Source organism: Zalophus californianus, chromosome 8, assembly GCF_009762305.2.
Source record: "Zalophus californianus isolate mZalCal1 chromosome 8, mZalCal1.pri.v2, whole genome shotgun sequence".
NCBI lineage: Eukaryota > Metazoa > Chordata > Mammalia > Carnivora > Otariidae > Zalophus > Zalophus californianus.
In genome coordinates, this window is record NC_045602.1 from 81543336 (window position 1) to 81563659 (window position 20324).

The 20324-nt window shown below is 39.4% G+C and overlaps 1 protein-coding gene across 14 annotated transcripts in view; it reads left to right on the forward strand.

The window, feature by feature from the left end:
* Nucleotides 1–15657, forward strand: part of IL1R1 (interleukin 1 receptor type 1) — a 69769-nt gene extending 54112 nt beyond the window's left edge. For 7 of the 14 annotated variants that reach the window (XM_027624020.2, XM_027624025.2, XM_027624022.2 and 4 more), the window contains 7 exons: nt 91–259; nt 2493–2558; nt 7365–7482; nt 8243–8394; nt 10571–10714; nt 11458–11625; nt 12389–15657. In XM_027624020.2, the coding sequence (XP_027479821.1) occupies nt 91–259; nt 2493–2558; nt 7365–7482; nt 8243–8394; nt 10571–10714; nt 11458–11625; nt 12389–12807 (1236 nt within the window). In that variant the 3' untranslated portion in view covers nt 12808–15657. Of the gene's footprint in view, nt 1–90; nt 260–2492; nt 2559–4265; nt 7330–7364; nt 7483–7889; nt 8017–8242; nt 8395–10570; nt 10715–11457; nt 11626–12388 lie in introns of those variants that run through there. The other 7 variants (XM_027624026.2, XR_003524904.1, XM_027624028.1 and 4 more) reach the window with 7 other exon arrangements.
* Nucleotides 15658–20324: the final 4667 nt, after the last annotated feature.

A 20324-nucleotide genomic window follows, 5' to 3' on the forward strand; every position in this document is an offset into this window, starting at 1 on the left:
GCCAATGCGAAAAAATGGAGTTTCTTTTGCTGGTAGGCTGGGGAAAATCATTAATTGGTTTTAATACTTCTTACCTCTCCCTCTATCTAGGATTGCAAACCTCTACTTCTTGACAATATAAACTTTACGGGAGTGACAGATAGACTCATCATAGCAAATGTGACTGCAGCACATAATGGGAAATATACTTGTGGAACATTCTACACGTACTTGGGAAAGCAATACCGTATTACCCGGGTTATAGAACTGATGACTATAGGTGAGTCACAGCTCCAATCCTAGGGGTTTGAACCTGGGAAGGCCCAGAAACCATGATTCTAATATTACCTTCATTGTTCAGGGAGGAACTAAACCCAAGAGAAGCTTGATGACTTGCCAGAGGTCGCATGGCTTTAGCTTTGTTGTTGCCAATATTATGTACATGTTTTGCGTTCCTGTTTCAGATGCAGTGCTGATTAGACGGTAGGAGTTATGTTTTCCAACTGAAGTAAGAGGCTTGTTCTTTGCATGACTAAAGATGGTTCTTCTAGAGAGCTCTGGGGTTCCCTGTGACTGGTGTATGAGGAAGGACAGTTCTGAGCACTTTCACCTGGGGAGTCCAAGTGTCTAGCAGTAAGGAAAATTGACTTGATCTTGATGGGGTGGACGCTAATGGGCTTTGGAATATGTTGCGTTCCCAGACTGCACTGTCCCTCTTAGTTTCTTGTTAGCTCAGTTACTTTCCCTCTTTTAAGCCTGCTTCCTCCTCTGTAAGATGATACAATTTTCCAAGGTTGTTGGGGAGATTAGAGATCAAGTATGCTCAGCTTGTGACCATGTGCCTGGTGAAAAACAGAGGAGAAGTAAATAGGCATAGATAATTATTCTTGTAAATCTTCCCGAGGCTTTCAGTTCTCTATTAATTATGTTTCACCTTAAAAGCGATTTTACAAGAAAATGCACTCCTACAAATTACCTGGGGATGGGCAGAATGCTCAGCCTTTCTGTAAATAGTAGATTTTGTAAGCTTTCAGTAATAAAAGAAGAGTTCCTTTAACCAGGACTTTAAAAGTTAAAGGGGCCTTATTAGTAATTATGCTGGGACAACCGGAATAAATGGGGACTGTCTCAGATAAACCCTAAATATGATCACCATACATATAGCTAGGTTTTCTCAATTCTCTAATAATTTATATTTTTCAAATGTTAATTTTATTTACTTATTTTTTAAACTTTTTTTTAAGATTTTATTTATTTTTTGACAGAGAGAGAGAGAGACAGCGAGAGAGGGAACATAAGCAGGGGAAGTGGGAGAGGGAGAGGGAGAAGCAGGCTTCCCGTGGAGCAGGGAGCCAGGAACAGGGGGCCAGGAGCAGGGAGCCATATGCGGGGCTGGATCCCAGGACCCCGGGATCATGACCTGGGGCTGGATCCCAGGACCCCGGGATCATGACCTGAGCTGAAGGCAAGACATTTAAGGACTGAGCCACCCAGGCGCCCTTTCAAATGTTAATTTTATTGAATCAAAATGAATTCCTTGCCCAAGTCCTACAAGCATCAGTGAATTATAATTTTCAACAGTCCTTATATCACACCCATCCTGGGTTTTTAGCAGCCTCTCTCTGGCCATGGGATAACTCTGGTTTGTCTTTCTTTACATACAGCAACCAGACCAGCAGGTAGAATTTTAGAGAGAACTAGGGAATTTTTTTTTTAATAGGTCAAATATGTTTTAAATACTCTCTTCTTTTCTGATCCCCTTTATAGAAATAATATACTTCATCAGAGAAGGGGTCATATTTTGTTTTCGTAAAACAGATTCAAAAATATTAATTGAGCATCTACTATATGCCAGGCACTGTTCTAGGTGTACATTAGGGAACAAGAGAGACAAGATCCTGCCCTGATGGAGCCTACTTTTTTTTTTTTTTTGACCGTGGTAGAATATGGGCATTTCAATTCATAGTTTCTCAGGCTTGGCCACAGATGGACCTTCGAAGTCCATCTTCTTGTAAATAAAACTCAGATGAATTTCTGGAGCTCCCTAATACTCTTCTGCCCTTTTAAATAAATTCTGCCGAATCGCTTGGCATTCCCCTCTTGGGTCATTACTACAATTACTAAAGACAAGCAGGTCTAGCACTGGATGGTCTGTCCGGTTAATGCTTCATCCACGGAAGTCCGTCCCCAGAGCTCCTTGTTGTTCCTGATTTGCTTCAAGAGAGGCACTTGTCTGGAGTCCCGGTGATGTGTGTGTTTGTAGCATCAAACTCGATGGGTTGAGCAGGGCTCAGGCGTGGTAGCAGGTATTCGTGGTTTAGCTGTGACCTCCTCATTGGCCTCCTTCCTTCACCTCTTGCCTTCTGTCCCCTGCCGCATACGCTCTGGCACTCAGGGGAATATCTGGCCAGCTAACCACGTGGTATTTCTTAGTACATTTTGCTAACCGTTGTCATCAGTTGAGATTCTGATCTGTAAGAGACTAAGAAGCCCTGCGGATGTTTGTCTTTCAGAAGAATACAAGCCCCTGAGGCCTGTAATTGTGAGTCCAGCTAATGAGACCATGGAAGCAGGTCTGGGTAAGTGGGTTCCAATCACGCTATGCTGAGATCTTTATTCTGAACTCAAGATTAAGATAAACTGTACCTTTACTACACATAACCGAAACCATTTACTGAATGGATCTATAATTAGTGGGAAAATAGCACAAATTATGTCTTTAAATGTTTCTTTGGATTTCCTGCCTTTCATAGCAGAAATCTAGCCGTGTCTGATTTGTCCACCCTCACTTTCCTGTGGATGCTTATTACCCATGAAAACATCAGCCAAAGGCTAAGTTCAACAGGACTAGAAATGAGAAATGTAATTTATCTGACTGGCACAGGATGGATTTCTTAAGACCAGAGCTAAGCTTTTAGACTGAAGGGTAAGATAACAGACCAAAAAGGAAAAGTATTTTTCTAGAATGACCATCAAGCCAGTGAAAATTTTTTGTTTCAAGAACAAAGACATAATCCTATAAGCATCCAGACCTATACTATACACTCCAATAGCCACTAGCTATATGTTTTGGCTATGTACATGTAAATTTAAATTAAGTAAATTAATTAATTTAGTTCAATTAAAAATTAGTTCGTCAGTCACATTAGCCCTATTTCAAGGGCTTAATGGCCAGATGTGACCAGTGATTACCGTGGTAGCACAAATATAGAACATTTCTGCCATCACTGAAAATTCTCTTGAAAACCACTGGTCCAGACATAAAAACAGATTTTTGTATCAGAGGATCAAAAACCAGGCTGGCATGCAAAGTGCTCTTCTGTAAAAGTCACTGCATGAAGACAGTGAATAGTTGTACGGAGATTAGAAGGTGAAAGTTTGTGACCAATGGATTCTGTACTTGGCCAAGTTGTTATTCATGGTGGAAGGTAATATAAAGAAATTCATAGATATAAACAAACAGAGGTGTGAAAACTCAAATTAAATATAGGCCAATAGAATCTAGAGCAGTTTTCCTCAACCCCCCTTTTTTTTTCCCTCATTAATGCTCCCCTGTAGAGCCTAAAAGGGCATTTCCCTTCCCCGATCTTCTTCCCTTCCTTAGTTTTAATGCCACAGATCTATTATATATCTGTTGATGTACCATGGCACTTGTCAGGGCCACAAACCATTGCAATATCTAAGATTTTCTTGCCCTCTCCCCAAGAACCACTTTTTGCCCTGTTGGCCCTAGCTTCTGTTAAGAATTCATATTCTAGTGGTATACATTTTAGAGTTCTGAAGTTCAGGTGGCATTGATCTCCAAATCTAAAAAATAGCTTCATATTAGGAAACAGTTATTTTAACATATCCCATTGACCAGATGCACACATCACCCTGTCATATGATTATCCTGAAGGGTGTCAAACAGGCATTTGCTAAGATTCAATACCAATTACCAATAAAGTGACTTAGAAAAATAGAAACTGGGGGATACTTCCTTAACTTAATAAATAACATTGATTCAAACCAATAGTCACTAACATTCTTAATGGTGAACCACTGTAGTGTTAGATGTTCTACAGGCATAGATGCCCAAATTAGGCAGCATTACTTAACATATTCTAGAAGTGCCCACTTGAGGCAATCATACATAAAAGAACCAAGGCATGCTTACTGTAAGGGAGAAAAGGACTTTATTATTATTTTCAGATCATATAATGTATGTATAACTCTCAAGAGAATTACTGGGGAGAATTTAGGATTAATATATTATTAATTGGCCAGATATAAAATTAATATTCTAGGTGTAGCGGAAGTCCCTTCAACTGCGGTGGTGTGCTGTGGGGAAGAGATGGATTTGTAAGTCCCCGAGTGAGGTCCTGCCTCCCTGAGGCCACTACTTGGCAGAGGAGACTCTGGGTGAAGCCATTGTCATTACGTTTGACCAGGAGGCAAAACCTTCTACTGGGGACTTGAGGGATAAGGAAGGAGCATACATTAAACTCAGAGTCATTGGACATGGTGCAGTGAGATTCACTTTGGAAGTGAGGATGGTGGATGACACATCTCCGGAAACTCAGAGAATCATATTGTCAAAGACTGAATGTTCCAGTGAATTCACTCAGGTTTCTCTTCGAAGGTCAGAGGATTGCTGATAATCACAGTCCTAGGGAGCTGGGAATGGAGGAAGATGTGAATGAAGTTTATCAGGAACAAACCCCCTTTATCAGGGGGTCATTCAACAGCTTAGATATTATTTTTATCTTTTCTTCTTTCCCCCTCAATCCTCTTTTAGTTTTAAAAATAGTTCTTTTGTCATGTGGCGTTCAAGATGGAATTGAAGACTGGCACCTCACCTCCTTAAGACATCTGGTGATGTGAATTCTGGTGTCCATTAGTCATTATCATTTGTTTTCCTGGTGCTGAGTTTTGGTGATGAAACCTCAGTGCCCTTCCTGTTGCCCTCTCCTTTTTATGAATTATGTGTGTGCACAGAGGGGTCACCTTTTCCAGGACTGTGGGTCTTCAGGCTTATGGTAAATAAGACTCACCAATGCTAGCGTTCATAATGGCTTTCCGATTGGCCCTGAAGTTCTGGCAACTTCAGGAAGTTACTTCCCTCCTGGACTTGTGGCTTTCAGTGGGAGATGGAATTTTCTCAGAGAACCGAGCTGTGGAAAAATGGCCTTTCCTTCACTTAAAGCTGCTTTGAAAATCTGGGGATCTGGCCCCAAAGAAGAGGAATATCGGGCTGGAGTCAAGGTGGCATAGAGACGGTGAGAATAGGGACTAACTCCAAAGATGGCTTCACTGAAGATAAACCATTTTAAGATCAAGGAAAAATCTTGTCAGAAGATTCCCGAAAACTTGTGATTTTCATAAGTAGTTAATAAAGTTATTCATGCAGAAGTGTCTACAACAGAACACTGCTCTTTTTTATTTTATTTGTACTTTTTGGCCTGGGCATATGGGTTTTAAATGGATTGTCTGTAGCAACTTTGTTAAAATAAACAAAGTATTTGTAAAAGCAAGCAAATGAATAAAATTGATATTCCAAAATGGTAAACTTGTTTGGCAGTAACCAACTAGAAAACATAATGGGGAAAGAGATCCCATTTGCAACATGTCATAGAGATGTCTATGAAATTTCTTAGCAAAATCTTTTAAAAACTATATAGGATTTATAGGGGAGAAAAAAATGCAAATTCTGACCTATATCTCAGGAAAATTGAGATTTAAAGCTTACATATCGACAAAGAGTGGGAGTGATGTTGTTTCCAATGGGGAGAAAATTGGTTCTTATTGGAATTAAAAATCTAAAGCAATATCCTGTATGTGGTATTAAAAATTCACTGGGAAGGAGGCAATTAGGATAAAAATGTATTAGAAGCTTCTGCTCCAAGGGGAACAATAATGAAAGAAATTTTGAAAAACACTGATTTAAGGAAAACTGTAATAGAAATGTATGTTTTTTCTTATATGGAAAACTGGAAATTGTAAAAATAGCAACTCTTAAAATTATAATTTTAATGGAATTCCAATAAAAATATGAATGGGCTCAAAAGTTGGCAAGTGGTTCTTAAAATTCACCCAGAAGATTAAAATGATGAGATTATTAAAATAACATTGGGAAGAAGAGCTCTAAATGATACTTACATTTACCCTAAAACTGCAGTAATTAAGATTGTGGTACTGTTGGCATCAGTATACACATTCAAATCAATTAAGAAAGTCTCAGATAAATAATTTATTTTCTAATAAAAGTGGCATTACAAATTATTATTCAGTAAGTGGTTCTGAAATGATCAATCAGCTATTTAGATAAAAGCTTAGGTTAAATCTCTCCCTCCTACCATACTCAATTATATTCTAGACAGAGTAAAGAACTCAGACAGTCAAAACAATAAAACAATGAGAACATTTTATATACCTTGATGAAAATGTATATAGATATTTTCCTGATTTGGTAGTAGAGCTTTTAGAAAAAAATTGTGAGAACAGATAAAACAGAAATTTGACCAAATAAAAAATAAAAATATCTACACCAAAGAATTTCCATAAACAAAAATAGAAGGAAAGTAGTGAACTCTGAACAGTATTTGGAATAGTTTTCATGTATGATAAAGAGTTAATATCATGGATGAATAAAAAGCTCCTACATAGCAGTGAGATTTATATGAGAATCAATTAAGTAATAGACAGTAAGCATAACAAGCAGTTCTTAAAGGCAAATTAATACTAAACTTATAAAAGACATGTTCATTCACCATGATTTCAAGAAATGCAGATGAATATTTAAATGGAATTTTTTCTTCTCTTACTGGGCAATGACCAAAAATATTTGGAATCTGGGGGTTTGGGGGATAAAAGTCACTCACCTACACTGCTGGACAAAGTGTAGATACGTACACTTGGGGGAGGGGGTCTGGCTTTTTAAATCTGTACTTCCAGATTCAAAGTAGTGCTTCAGAATATGTACAATATTAATGTACAAGAATGGTCATTAGAATATTAATCCTAATTGTGAAAAAATTAGAAACAAATTGTGTTTAGCAATTGGAAAAGCATCAGTCATAGTGTGTTATGGAATACTAAACAGACTATTTTGGAAGGCTGATCATGTCAGCTGGAATTCCCAGTGTACAATATTTACAAATGATAGATAATAACACTCCATTTTTAAAATTGCATGTGAAAAAAATTGCATGCGTACACAGAGAAGATGAGGAATAAGATGCACGAAGTTACTAATCATGGTTATCTCCAAGTAGTGGGCTTAAGGGCAACTTTTCTTTTTCTTTGTACTTTTCTATAATTTAAAATTTTTATTCAATGGCCATTTATTAATCTAGATAAATCAGATAAAAGTCAATTGCTATGATTAAAACTACATTGCTTTGCAGGATCCAAGCTACAACTGATCTGCAATGTCAGTGGCCACATTAGTGACTATGTCTACTGGAAGTGGAACGGCTCATTAATTCAGGACGAGGACTCCGTGCTGGCAGAGGAATATGTACCGTAAGTATACTAAAAGCCACTCGTGCAACAGAGAGGTTTTGGTATTAAATTTCATGTCATGAAATGTATACAACCTTGATGGTTTAGTTGGATAGCAAAAGTTAGTTGATTGGCCCTTGACCCTTTGCTGCCCATATTGAGTTTTGCTGAGCTAAACAGGATTTATAAGATATCATACACTTCAGGTAAAAATACGTGTCATTGTGGTGCAAATTCCGGACCACTTGGAAGGCTTTCTCTTGAATTTGGATAAATATGTTACAACATTCCAATGAAGCAACTTTCCTGAATTACCCTTCATGTTATTCCATTTTTTAAACAGCTTAGTTTGAAAGACTCATTAAGTGGGACTGAGAATCGGGCACTCCACCTCTCAGGTCTCTAGTGGCTTTCTGTTTCCTCTCTAGGGATCAACTCCTGACTCCTTAGCATTCTCCTTGGTCATCTGGTCCAGTCTCCTCTTGTTTCATGTATTCTTCTCTCTGCCCCCATGGCGACTAGAATGCACATCCATCTTTTTCTTCTCGGAAGCTGGTAATTTTACTTTGATCTCAACTACTGAGTCTTTTACGCATAGTGGTCTTTGGGCTATAAAATCTCAGATCAGTGTTGCTAAAAGCCTGATTATTATCCCTGTGCATAGGGCTGGTGATAATTTCTGCTGTAATTCATGTAGCGAAAAAAAGAGATGAACCATGTATATGTGTCTCAGTTATAGTTTTACTTAAACAACTTCATTTATTCTCTCTCTTTTGAACAGAGTGGAAAATCCTTCAAAAAGGAGAAAGAATACAATCATCACCATTCTTAATATTTCAGAAGTGGAAAGTAGATTTTATCTATATCCATTTACCTGTGTAGCCAAGAATACAGAGGGTGTAAATTCAGCATATATCCAATTAATACATCCAGGTAAACAACAGAATATTTGAAATGCAGTTTTGGTTTACTGTGGCAAGAGTCTATGACCTTGAGGTTTGCAATGCTGTTTCCCTCTGCCTGGAATGCTCTTGGATTCCTCTTAACCTAGCAAACTTCTTTTCTTTCACTTGTCAGCCGAACTATTTCTTCTAGGAAGCTTTCTGTCCTCTTGCCTGCCCTTGACAAGCTCTCTGACCGAACAGACAATGCCTCTGTTATATACTTTCAGAGAACCCTATGTCTCTGTCACAATATCTGTCATACTTAGTTTTCTTTGTTGACTTAAATTCTTTGACGGTGCTGACCACTTATCTTGCCAATGATTCTATTTCTAGAGCTAGTAGGGACTTAAATCTGGCATATCATAGGTATCTAATGAATATTTTTAGGTAAATGACAGCACAGGACAGCCTAAATATCCACTTTCCAGAGAGGATGTCAGAAGTTACTGGGTTTTTTTTCAATTATATAATCAAACAATATTAAAAATATTTGTGAAATATTTTGATTATTTGTAGTTGAATTAAATATAGGGTATTTATGAATGTGTACATGGGAGAAAATTTAAAAACCTATAAACAAACTATTAGAATTAGTAAATGAATTTAGCAATAGTCTCTCTCTACATGTAAACACATATGTACATATAGTATTTCTATGTATGTCAGTAAATACCGACAGCAAATAGAAATTAAATTTAAAATATTACATTTACAATAGTATCAAAAATTATCAAATACTTAGAAATAAATCTGGCAAAGGTTGTTTAAGACTTCTGTGATACAAACTAAAAGAATGTCATTGAGATAAATTATAGAAGACCTAAATAGGTAGAAGGATATACAATGTTCATAGATTGAAAGACTCCGTATTATAAAGATATCAGTTCTCCTCAAATGAATCTATAGATTCAAAAAAATTCCAATCAAAACTTCAACAGTATTTGTGCAAGTGTGGGGTATGTTGTGGGTAAATTTATTCTAAAAGTCATATGGAAATGTTAAGGGGCAAGAATAATCAAGGTGGTCTTGAATAAAAACAGCAAACCTAGAAGATTTACACTACAGGTATCATGATCTTGTGTGAAGCTACCATAATTAAGGCTATCAATGTGAAGTATCCATTGGGCCAGTTGGATATTGGTCTGGAAAATGGTATATCTCTTGATTCCTATTTTATACTCAAATCAGCTGCAGATGGATCAAAGACCCAAACTGGGAAATTAAATATAATAGAGCTTTTAGATTCTCTTTTCTGGATGCCTACATGACTCCTGACATTTAGAAGGCACTTTATTCTTCTTTCTTCTCTACACCGCACCCCCTTACCTCTCCTTCACCTTGCTTCTCTGCCCTTCTGTAATCATTGGATGAATAATTAGGGAGTGAAGCTAGGAAAATGTGGAAGAGTGGCACAGTCTGTATGGCATCCCTAAGCCCCTTTTTTCCTTTCCCCTGAACTTCAGCTTTCCTCACCTGACTCTTCTACACTCCAGAAACTTCTGTAGGCTTTTGAGTGACTTTGACTTGTTTTACTCTGAAGTGCTCTATCCTATGGGCTTTGGCATCTTTTCTGTGTTATTGTATATAGTGGACCCTTAAACAAAATGGGAATTAGTAGCAGCAACACTCCCACTCCCAGTCAAAAATTCGAGTATAACTTTGAGTCCCCCCAAACTTTACTACTGATAGCCTCCTGTTGACCAGAAGCATTACTGATTACATGAACAGTTAACACATATTTTGTATGTTATGTGTATTACATAATGTGTTCTTACAATAAAGCAAGCTAGAAAAAAGAAAATGTTATTAAAAAAATCATGAGGAAGAGAAAATACATTTACAGTAACTGTATTGTAAAAAAAACTGCGTATAAGTGGACCCACACAGTTCAAACCTGTATTGTTCAAGGGTCAATTGTATTATAATATTTAGGTGGAAATTTAATACAGTGCACCTCAGTTTTATAAAGTATCAATTCTAGATGGCTTTGTATGTTAGTATGTTTTATTAAGTGATGATAATAAAATGGTTAATATTATCTGGGATTTAGGATTGCAGAGCCATCCCAAAAATGGTTTCTCTGGGATGATAATATTTAATTTGGTATGCCCAAGTTTTTAATTCTTTTGGTTTTAATATATTTTTTTTCCTCTTCTCCACTACAGTGCCTGATTTCAAGAAGCACACAATTGGTGTATTTGTCATGCTAACAGTAATCATTACATGCTCTGTTTTCATCTACAAAATCTTCAAGGTTGACATTGTGCTTTGGTACAGGGATTCTTGCTATGATTTTCTCCCCAGAAAAGGTACGATTTTGTATTCTATGCAATGTTTTCTTGTTGGAGAGAGGGGATAGTTAAGAGATGTAGAAGGTAACTGAGAGGGTTTTTACTTAAATTTTAAAATGAAAAGTGGCATATACAAGCATAGTAGTTATTCTTATACATAATTATAGTTTGGGGACTGAACAGACTGAATAGCATTGTTTTCCAAGTTACTGCTTTAGTGTTCGTAATGGTGGGATAAACAGGCATTTAGAGCATTTGTTTGCAAATCAGTTTGTATTGCTTAGTGCTGGTTAGGACATAGATGACCCCATGATCTGCCTTCAGAGGAAAGAGATGTCGATTTTCATGCATCAGGGAAGCTCTCACTTTCTCTTTTGTTTAAACCTTGCAAAAAAATTTAACACTACGATAATACATAAAAGGAAGAATGGATAGAATTCAGGGCTGAGACACCAGGGAAGAAGATAAGACCAGGGAGCTAAGGATAGTTCCCAGACCAAGAGGTAAAGAATCTCTGCACTTGAGGTGGCCATTGAGTAATAAAAGAATACCTTCATAGTAAAACACAATAAATAGAAACTTGTAGGAGAGGACCACTTTAAAAAGTTATTGTATTTCTGGTATTGCTGCTTCATTCATACCCTCACACACAAAAATTAATTCATTCTGAAATGCATGTTTGGGATACTGGCTTTACCAAATCTCTTGGGTTTTTTTGTTTTTGTTTTTTGGATTTAAATATTTTGCATTTTTCCCTCTAGCTTCAGATGGAAAGACCTATGATGCATACATACTATATCCAAAGACCCTTGGGGAAGGGTCCACCTCTAACTCAGATATTTTCGTGTTTAAAGTCTTGCCTGAGGTCTTGGAAGAACAGTGTGGATATAAACTGTTCATTTATGGAAGGGATGCCTATGTTGGGGAAGGTAAGTGTGTCGTGGAAAAAAGTAAAAGCCTTTGTTGTAAAAATAATTGCTAAAGTTATGTTTCATCTTTCTAGAAGAACTGTGGCATAGGTATACAGATTTGGCAGTTTTAAGAACCTCCTCGGTGGTGTGTGATGATGATTTTCACATCTATTAAATGCAAAGTACTTATTTTTCTCATATTTTGCTGGCACAAGAATTAACTAAGTTTTATTTAGTTTAGAAAAACTTCACAACTAGTTAGATCCAATAGTTACTTTACAACTGAGATAGCAAAATAGGGGTGGAAGAGATCAAATGGTTTAAGGTTTTAAAATTTCTACTGGAAGTATTGAGTCCTAAATGAAATATTCAGCTTCTGTGGATCAGGTTTTGAGCTGGTCTATAAAATCGGAAACTTCTTTCATCTTAATTAAGATGAGAAAAAAAGAGGGGGCATCTGGGTGGCTCAGTTGGTTAAGCGCCTGCCTTCTGCTCAGGTCATGATCTCACGGTCTTGGGGTCGAGTCCCGCATTGGGCTCCCTGCTCAGCGGGGAGTCTTGTTCTCTCTCTGCCCTTCCCCCTGCTCATGCTCTCTCTCTCTCTGTCTCTCTTTCTCTCTCATGTAAATAAATAAATAAAATATTTTTAAAAAGGATGGGGAAAAAGAACATTAGAAGACACAAGGGATGGGGTGGGAAGAACCTTGTCGGGTTTTGGTTTGGGAGAGAGTGATTATTAATTGAAATTTTACTTACTCTTGCTGTGCTTCATGTTTTTCAGACATTGTTGAGGTCGCTAATGAAAACATAAGGAAAAGCAGAAGACTGATTATCATTTTGGTCCCAGAAGCATCAGGATTGGTCTGCCTGGGGAATTCATCTGAAGAGCAGATAGCAATGTACAATGCTTTCGTTCAGGATGGAATTAAAGTTGTCCTGCTCGAACTGGAGAAAATCCAAGACTATGAGAAAATGCCAGAAACCATTAAATTCATTAAGCGGAAACATGGGACCATACGCTGGTCAGGGGACTTTAGAGAGGGATCGAGGTCTGCAAAGACAAGGTTCTGGAAGAACATCAGATACCACATGCCAGTCCAGCGACAGCCCCCTTCATCCAAACCCCAGTTTCTGTCCTTGGCCTCAGGGCCAGACTCTAAGAAAACGCTGCAGAGGGAGGTGCAGGTGCCTCTCGGGTAGCAGGGAGAAGCTTGGCCCCGAGTTCCTTGGGTGACTCCTGTCTTCGGGCATTGCGGGCTGGGCTGTGCCCCCACTGACTATACAGTCATAAAATGCACCTGTAGCATCCCTTATCCCTGAGGTCATCTGGAATTGGATTGTTAAGGGAGCAAAATGTGGTGACGATAGCAGGTCAGAGCAATTCACAACCGAGGGCTTGGAAATCCTTTTAGAAGGCAACAGACGCCCCGTCTGAATGTTTGAACTGCTGGAAACAGGCACCGGGACCGTGAATGAGAGGGAAGAACAAGCAGGAAATATTTAGCACCTATATACGGTTTTATGAAGTTGTCTACAGTCCAAGGGCGGGGCTGTGGCCCAGTCTGGGGACTGCCCGGTCCCTGGCCCCCCACTGGCTTTCCTTGGCAGTGCTGCCGGCAAAGTGAGACTGGTATTTCACAGAGGAGGGTAGAAGTATTCTTGGAGAATTTTCCATTTGCTTCGCACTTTCCATACGCATTGAGCAGCCAGCTGTCCGTTTCCAAAGACCGAGTTTCATGTTACAGACCTTTGAAATTCTCATTTCGGTGAAAAAAGGGATTCTTCAGGATTGCACGTTTTTGAAATAACCTGAACTTTTTGCTGGAGAGAGGGAATTTCAAAAGCAGGGGTAGCAGAGACCTGATCCAGCTCTGCATGCTTACCCCCCCCTGGAATGACCATTCTGTTCTACCTTCCTCTTCTGCATTCCACTTGACTCATGGCTTCTTTGGAAGGACAACTTCAAGTCACTTCCTCCTTCCTCTGTGTCACACACCTGGCCCACGGATTAGCTGTCCATCATAAAGTGCTGCTCTAAGCTCCTCCTGCTCTTACTAAAACACCTCTGCAGGGGTCTTCCTGGTTGAGGAGCTAAAGCCCCCAGATTCCCCCAGTCCGTCGGCACAGCTGTTCCCCTCACTGTCCTGCTCTGTGAGTTCTCAGGTCAGCCTCATGCACCTTCACACCCACCCCTAGGGCTCCCTCATCTCTGCTTCTCCTTCCTGTCTCCTCTGACCAGAATACCTTCTTGAATTTTCTCCAGCTGACCAGAGTTTTATGAAATTCAAAGTTTACTCCAACTCTGTTTCTCTAAGAGATTTCCCCAAGAAACTGCCCTAAGACACCTGCTGTCTCCTCTGAGTCTGATAGCACTTAGTCTGTTGACTGTCACCTTATGAGAAGGCTGTTCTGCCTCGAACCAGAAACCCTGCTTTCTGCCGGGGAGGCTGTGGGTGTGTCTCTCCTTGTCCGGGTGACTTCACAAGTAATTTGCCCACTTGACATAGATTTGGGTAGGGCTTTCTTGTTGAAAAATGTCCACAGATTATCATATTTAAGTTTTGCAATCATCCTAATTTTATAGAGAAAGCAAGTGACCTATTTTTTTTTTAAATTATGCTCTTAGTCCTCTCAGACCTAGGGCTCACAACAGTGTTGCTGCCTTCGAATGTAATGTCTTGAACACTTGACTTCAGGTCAATAAATGTCCCCCTTCAGCCCTACCCCTGGCACTTTTGTGAGAAGAAATGATTGTTTTCTAGGTTGGTGGCTGAGTCTAGGAAGGCTTTCATTTAAGAAACCAAATTCTAAACTTTTGAGTGTTGGAATTTACAAAAATTATGGTTAGGTTTTCTGAAAAACATTTCTGCTTTCATATATTCTTTCCCCAAAGGTAATTATTTCTTAGTGAATTAAAAATGAAAGCAAGTTGGTTTTTTGGTATAGGAAAGTATTTTTTAAAACTTGATGATAGTCAACCCCGGAAACCCTGAAAAACTGCAAAGCCAAGTTCACGTGCTAGTTGCCCCATTTTTTTTTATATTTTTAATGTTTAATGATATGGGTGAACCCAGACTTAAACAGTATATATTGCACGCCTCCCCCCCAAAGTGATCAGAGCTGAACAAAAACAAAGTTGAATGCTCTGCCTCTTCTCCTTCCACCTGCTTTCTCTTGGATCCGATCTGGCAGCGTTGAGTATTTGCACTGTTTTGGAACTGCTGGTTTTTGTTTTTGTTTTTTTTTTTAAGTGCCTTGTTTTTATTTTGCAGCACACACAGGTCTGGGGTGCGGGGCTGTCATGATCAAAAGGCCTATCAGATGCTTGCTGATGATTTTTAGTCTGTCATCTATGAAATATACTTGTGTGTGTATTGTGTGCCAATTCTGAAACTTAGACTTACAGCAAAGTTGGCCAGAAAGTCAAGAGCGGGGAGCAAAAACAGGAATTACCAGTGGCATTGCATCTGGAATTTAGGGAGGGACAAGAGTCAAGAGATGTGCCCGGGACCAGGAGGAGCAATGACAGGAAAGTGCATGTCACTGTGTCACTCCCATTTCCCCGGGGGGAGGATTCTGGAGGAAGGAGCTACACTCCTAGGTCTCTGGGAACTTCCTTTGTTTTATTGTTTTCCCTGAAAACCTCTTTTAAGCTCTTCCTTTCAGGCCTTCCCCATTGATTAGATTTCACTGCATTATCTGATGGTGATATTTTTTTGGTCAGCCTAAGTGTTTGGAGGAAAGTTTGCCAACAAAGCCTTTCGCTTCCAGTTGTGAAAACTGGCTTAGCAGAACTTATATTTTCCTTCTCCTACCCCTCTTTGTGTATTTGTGATAAAAGAAAAGGTATTGAGCCATTTTTTTTCCAGTGGTATGTTTGATAAATTATATTTTTACTGGTTAATGATGAAGGGTTTTTAGAAACTTGTTTGTACAATTGTGAGCAGATACCAAGTATTTTTATATAGTAAAACTCCAGATCCATGTACAGCATATATCACTGGTCGATGGACTGAACTTATTTTCCAATAAAATTGGCAAAACCTGGTATTGAGTACTCTCATGAAAATCTGTTTCTGCACCGGCCCTGTCCTGGGCTCACTGGGCCGCACTCCCGCATCTGATACAGGGTGAGGACCCCCGTGCTGCCTGGGGAATTCAGAGGCCATTAGCCAACCGAGGAGCCCTGAATCCCATCTGTAGCCTCAACTGCAGTCCACTTGTTTGCTTGCTTTTGAAATGGATTAAAATGTGAGGTGTTGTTTTTTTTTTTTAATTATTCACCCTTTACCAGTCCAAAAAAAGATAAGGGCAACATTTGTATGGACTTTTTCACATTTTACAAAAGGTTTCCGTTGATTTTCTCCTTTGACCCAGGAAGTGAACGAAATCTGCAAACATGGTGTCTACGTTGCAAGCTTGCAATGCTCACGAACTCCAGGGATCAGAGAGCCCCGCATGGTCCACGCTGCTCTGTTCTGACCTCACAGCCGTTCTCACAAGCAGGTGGCTCTGGCAGCACCCGGGGAGCAGACCCGGGGAGGCAGTCAGCTCGGAGTCTGAGGGACCACCCTAGATCCTGCCTCCTCCTTGGTGTGCAAACTTGGACAAACTATTTGAGCCCCAGTTTCCTCACCTATAAAATGGGTATAATATCTCCTTCGTAGAGCTGTGTAAGGATTAGAAGGATGAGGTATATTCTGACAGGCACCGTGCCTAGCATACAGCAGATCCTCAGGAAATGGGAGCTTGGTTAGAGGCAATTCCATGAATAAACTTGGCCCTATTAGAATCTGCAAATAGAATGGAGTTGCATAAGAGCATCTGCAAACCAGAAGTTGCAGCTGACACCGAGGGAGGCGGGAAGTCAAGCAATTAGAAGAAGAAAGTACAAATGCTCAGATGAATCTGTGTGACTAGGAGGCCAGGAGCCCTGCTCCCGTCAGTCCCTGCGTTAGTGTGTCACCGAGGACCCGTGACTGATGTTCATTCACACTGACCCTCTGCTTCCCTGGGGATTTCAAGGGATGTCTGGTTTCTAAAGAAAGGGATTTCACACGTTCCGGAAGGATTTTTCAATAAAAATGAAAAAAATGCAAGAACTCCTGAAAATTTCAGGATAAGCTATCCAGAAAACAATTTCTCACTGGAAAAATTCAGAAAATTTTTCACCAGATTTTGGTTATTTTACCAGTTAATATATATTTTAGCAACAAAAATGTCAATGCTAACAACCATTTTAAAAAAACCATTTTAAAAGTGGGTTTGTTTTTTTTGTCGTGAGAATTTTTATTCTCTTTACCAAATAACTTGCTCAAAATAGGGTTTTGTTTTGCTTTGTTTTTTGTTTGCTTTTTGGTCTTTGGAAATGTTTCTCAGTTGGGGTGCTATCTGGTGGAAAAAATTCTTGGGTATAAATTCCTGCACTGTCACGGTTTTGAAGCTAGAACAAAGCGCTTGGTTGTTTTGTACCTCTGTTTTCTCATCTGTGAAATAGGACTTCCTGTGTTTCGAGGCTTTTATATGTGGAAAGCCTCTGTCCAGAATCTGAGAGAGAATCTCAAAATATATTTTTTAAAAATTTTGCCTTTTGATCAGATAAAACAAAAAAAAAATCATTTATCCAAAATGTATCTTTTTCAGATTTTGAGGTTTTGGGTGTGGAAGGAGAGGAAGGCATATCATCTTTTTTTTTTTTAGGATTTTATTATTTTTTTAGTTGAGAGAGAGAGAGAGAACAAGCAGGGGGAGGGGCAGAGGGAGAGGGAAAAGCAGACTTCCCACTGAACAGGGAAGAAGGCATATGTCTTGGAGTTAACTTCTAAAAATGATAGTAGTTTTTATTTAATCCAGTTTTAGCAAGTCAGGATCTGGTTTGTTATTTTTAATGTACACTTGACCCCGGAACAATGCAGGTTTGAACTGCGGCATCATTCCAGGATCAACTGTAGCAGGTTTCCCAGATGTTAATTGAGGGACTTTTAAATATAAGTATCATAGAGTTATAAAATCAGATTTCCTCAAGTTAATTTGTCAGAAGCAAATCTTTTCACCTTTGAGGTTAGAATCTGTGAGTGTGGTAAGTTGGGCTTGACGTGAAAGCCAGAGAGGGTAGTAGGTGGCAAGACAATGTTCTGGAGTTGGAATGGGGCCAGTGGTTCCTTTTTCACGAAGATAAGATGCACAAATGGATCACGACAGTAGCCAAAATTCATAAAATAGGAAAAATAGATTACACATGAAAATGTACATAAGGAGACAGGTAAGAAGGACCTTCTTTTGGTGTACCAACATTTATTTTACAACCTATATGAGTGTGTGTGTGTGTGTGTGTGTGTGTGTGTGTGTGTGTGCGCGCACGCGCACATACTAGTTTTAGGGGGAGGAAGAGTTACAGGAAACAGAGAACACTATCCAAAGTGAGTATTAACATTTCAAAACAAAAAACATGTTCATCTTAACACATGTTGCTCAGGGTTTGGCTGATTAAAGCACCTAGGCCCTGTGTGTTCACCTCAATCTTGCAGCCCCAACATTAACACAGCAGTCGGAGATTTGTAGCTGTGAGACCAGTTGAGCCTGTAGCACTTGAACCTAGACGCACAGGATGCTGTTGACTTCTCTAGGCCTGTGCTGGGAATTGGGAGATTAATTTTCTCAGAGTGAAAGTGAAGCTTTTTTTTTCTCAGAACCTTTGACCTGGAAGTGATCCCAAGTGTCACTTGGTTCACCCTTCTGGGTCTGGGATGAGCTGCACTTATACCACTCCACAGGGTTCCCCGGTTTTCCTTTCACTAAATATATCCTGAGAGTGAGACTCCCGGGACTTCCCGGATGGGGGCGGTGGGCATTGCACGTGGAACAGCTCCCGAGGGAACCCACTTCCGCTTTCGCCGTGCGGTCGTTCGTGCCTGGCGGTGTCTCCTTTTTTTACTCCTCAGCCTTCTAATATCACTCGTCCTGCTTAGCCTGAGACAGAGTCCCGCTTCTCGTTGCCTTCAGGGCTGTGCACAGTGGCCATCTGCTTGAACACTATTGTTAGAGGACATCCCGTAATCCTGTCTTCTTCGGATTTCTTGTTTCCTAAAAATGGACTCCATGTCCTCCCTCAAATTCCCAAACGTAGGGTAATTATTTTTGCTCTCAAGCTTATTTTTGGATTGTTTTAAAGGTGCTAATTATGTGCCTCACATTATACTAGACGCCAAGAACACGTCTCAGAATCAGAAAACACTTAAATCTAGCCAAAGAGAGTAGTGTGAAGAGAAAGTACTTCAGGAAATGAACTCGTACTGTAGAAGGTCTTAAATCCCTGACTAAAATATCTGCTCTTTATCATTCAGAGATGGTATTAGGGAGTTATCGGAGATTTTGGTTGGGAAGACATTTGAGAAATGTTGGCTGGGAGACATGATGATGCAGGGGAATTAGGGAGTAAAAGTTTAGGGAGGCCGTTAGCAAGTGAGGATAGTAATCCCTCTGCAAGTTGATGGTATTAGAACCATTTTTCTTAAATGAATTAAAAAAAACATTTTGTATTATGGAAACAATATTGGTTTGAGAGAATGCAAAAATTTCTGAAAAGTACAACTAAGAAAAAAGTCACTCATAACCTTACAACTTAAAAATAATTACTAAGGGGACTAATAATTACAACCTGGGTGGCTCAGTAGGTTAAGTGTCTGCCTTTGGCTCAGGTCATGATCCCAGGGTCGTGGGATCGAGCTCCACAATGGGCTCTTTGCTCAGCGGGGAGCCTGCTTCTCCCTCTGCCTGCCACTCCCCCTGCTTGTGCTCTCTCTCTGTCAAATAAATAATTACAATCTTTAAAAAAATAATTACTAACATTTTAAACAAAGATTTTATTTATTTATTTGAGAGAGAGGGAGAATATGAGAGAGGGAGAGAGTTAGCATGAGCAGGGGGATGGATCCCAGGACTTGATCCCAGGACTCCGGGATCATGACCTGAGCTGAAGGCAGATGCTTAACCAACTGAGCCAACCAGGCACCCTTAATTACTAACATTTTATCGTTTTCCTACTGAAGTAACTGAGATCATTTAATATGTGCAGTTTAATCGCCAACTTTTTTTTAACTTAGTAAAAATATTTGCCCACATTACTATTATTTGAGATGTGATCTATGAATGATGATTAAGCCTATCAAATGGACGGTCCATAATTTAGCTTTACTGCTTTGTTTGGACATCTAGACTATTTCCAGTTTTTAGCCATTGGTTGTGAAAATGAAATAGTCAACCTTGCCTAAATATCTTTGTCCACTTCCTTCATTATTTGTTTAGCATAGATTCCTAGAATTGGTGGGCCAGAGGGCACTGGACCTTTTCAGGTTCTTCACTAATTGAATTTCATAGAGACATTTGTTCTGCCTTCCCACAGGAAGTATGTGGCACTGAAAATACTCATTTTTAAATCCTCATCAACTTGATAGACAAAAAGGGTGTCCTTTGTGATAAATATTTCTTTGTAAGTTAAACAATGAAGTCAAAAGTTTCACTCAGCATTGACGGTTCCTGCGGGGCGATCCTTACCCCCAAATTCATTAAGACTCCCAGCTAATCAGCAAGAGGGCTGAGAATATAGCCCAGATGTTCCGGCTCCCAGATAAATGATTTTTTTTTACCCAACCACTGTTAACAGATGACATTGACTAGGGATAAGTGGAAGACCCTTCACTTTCAATAAAGGAAGTGGG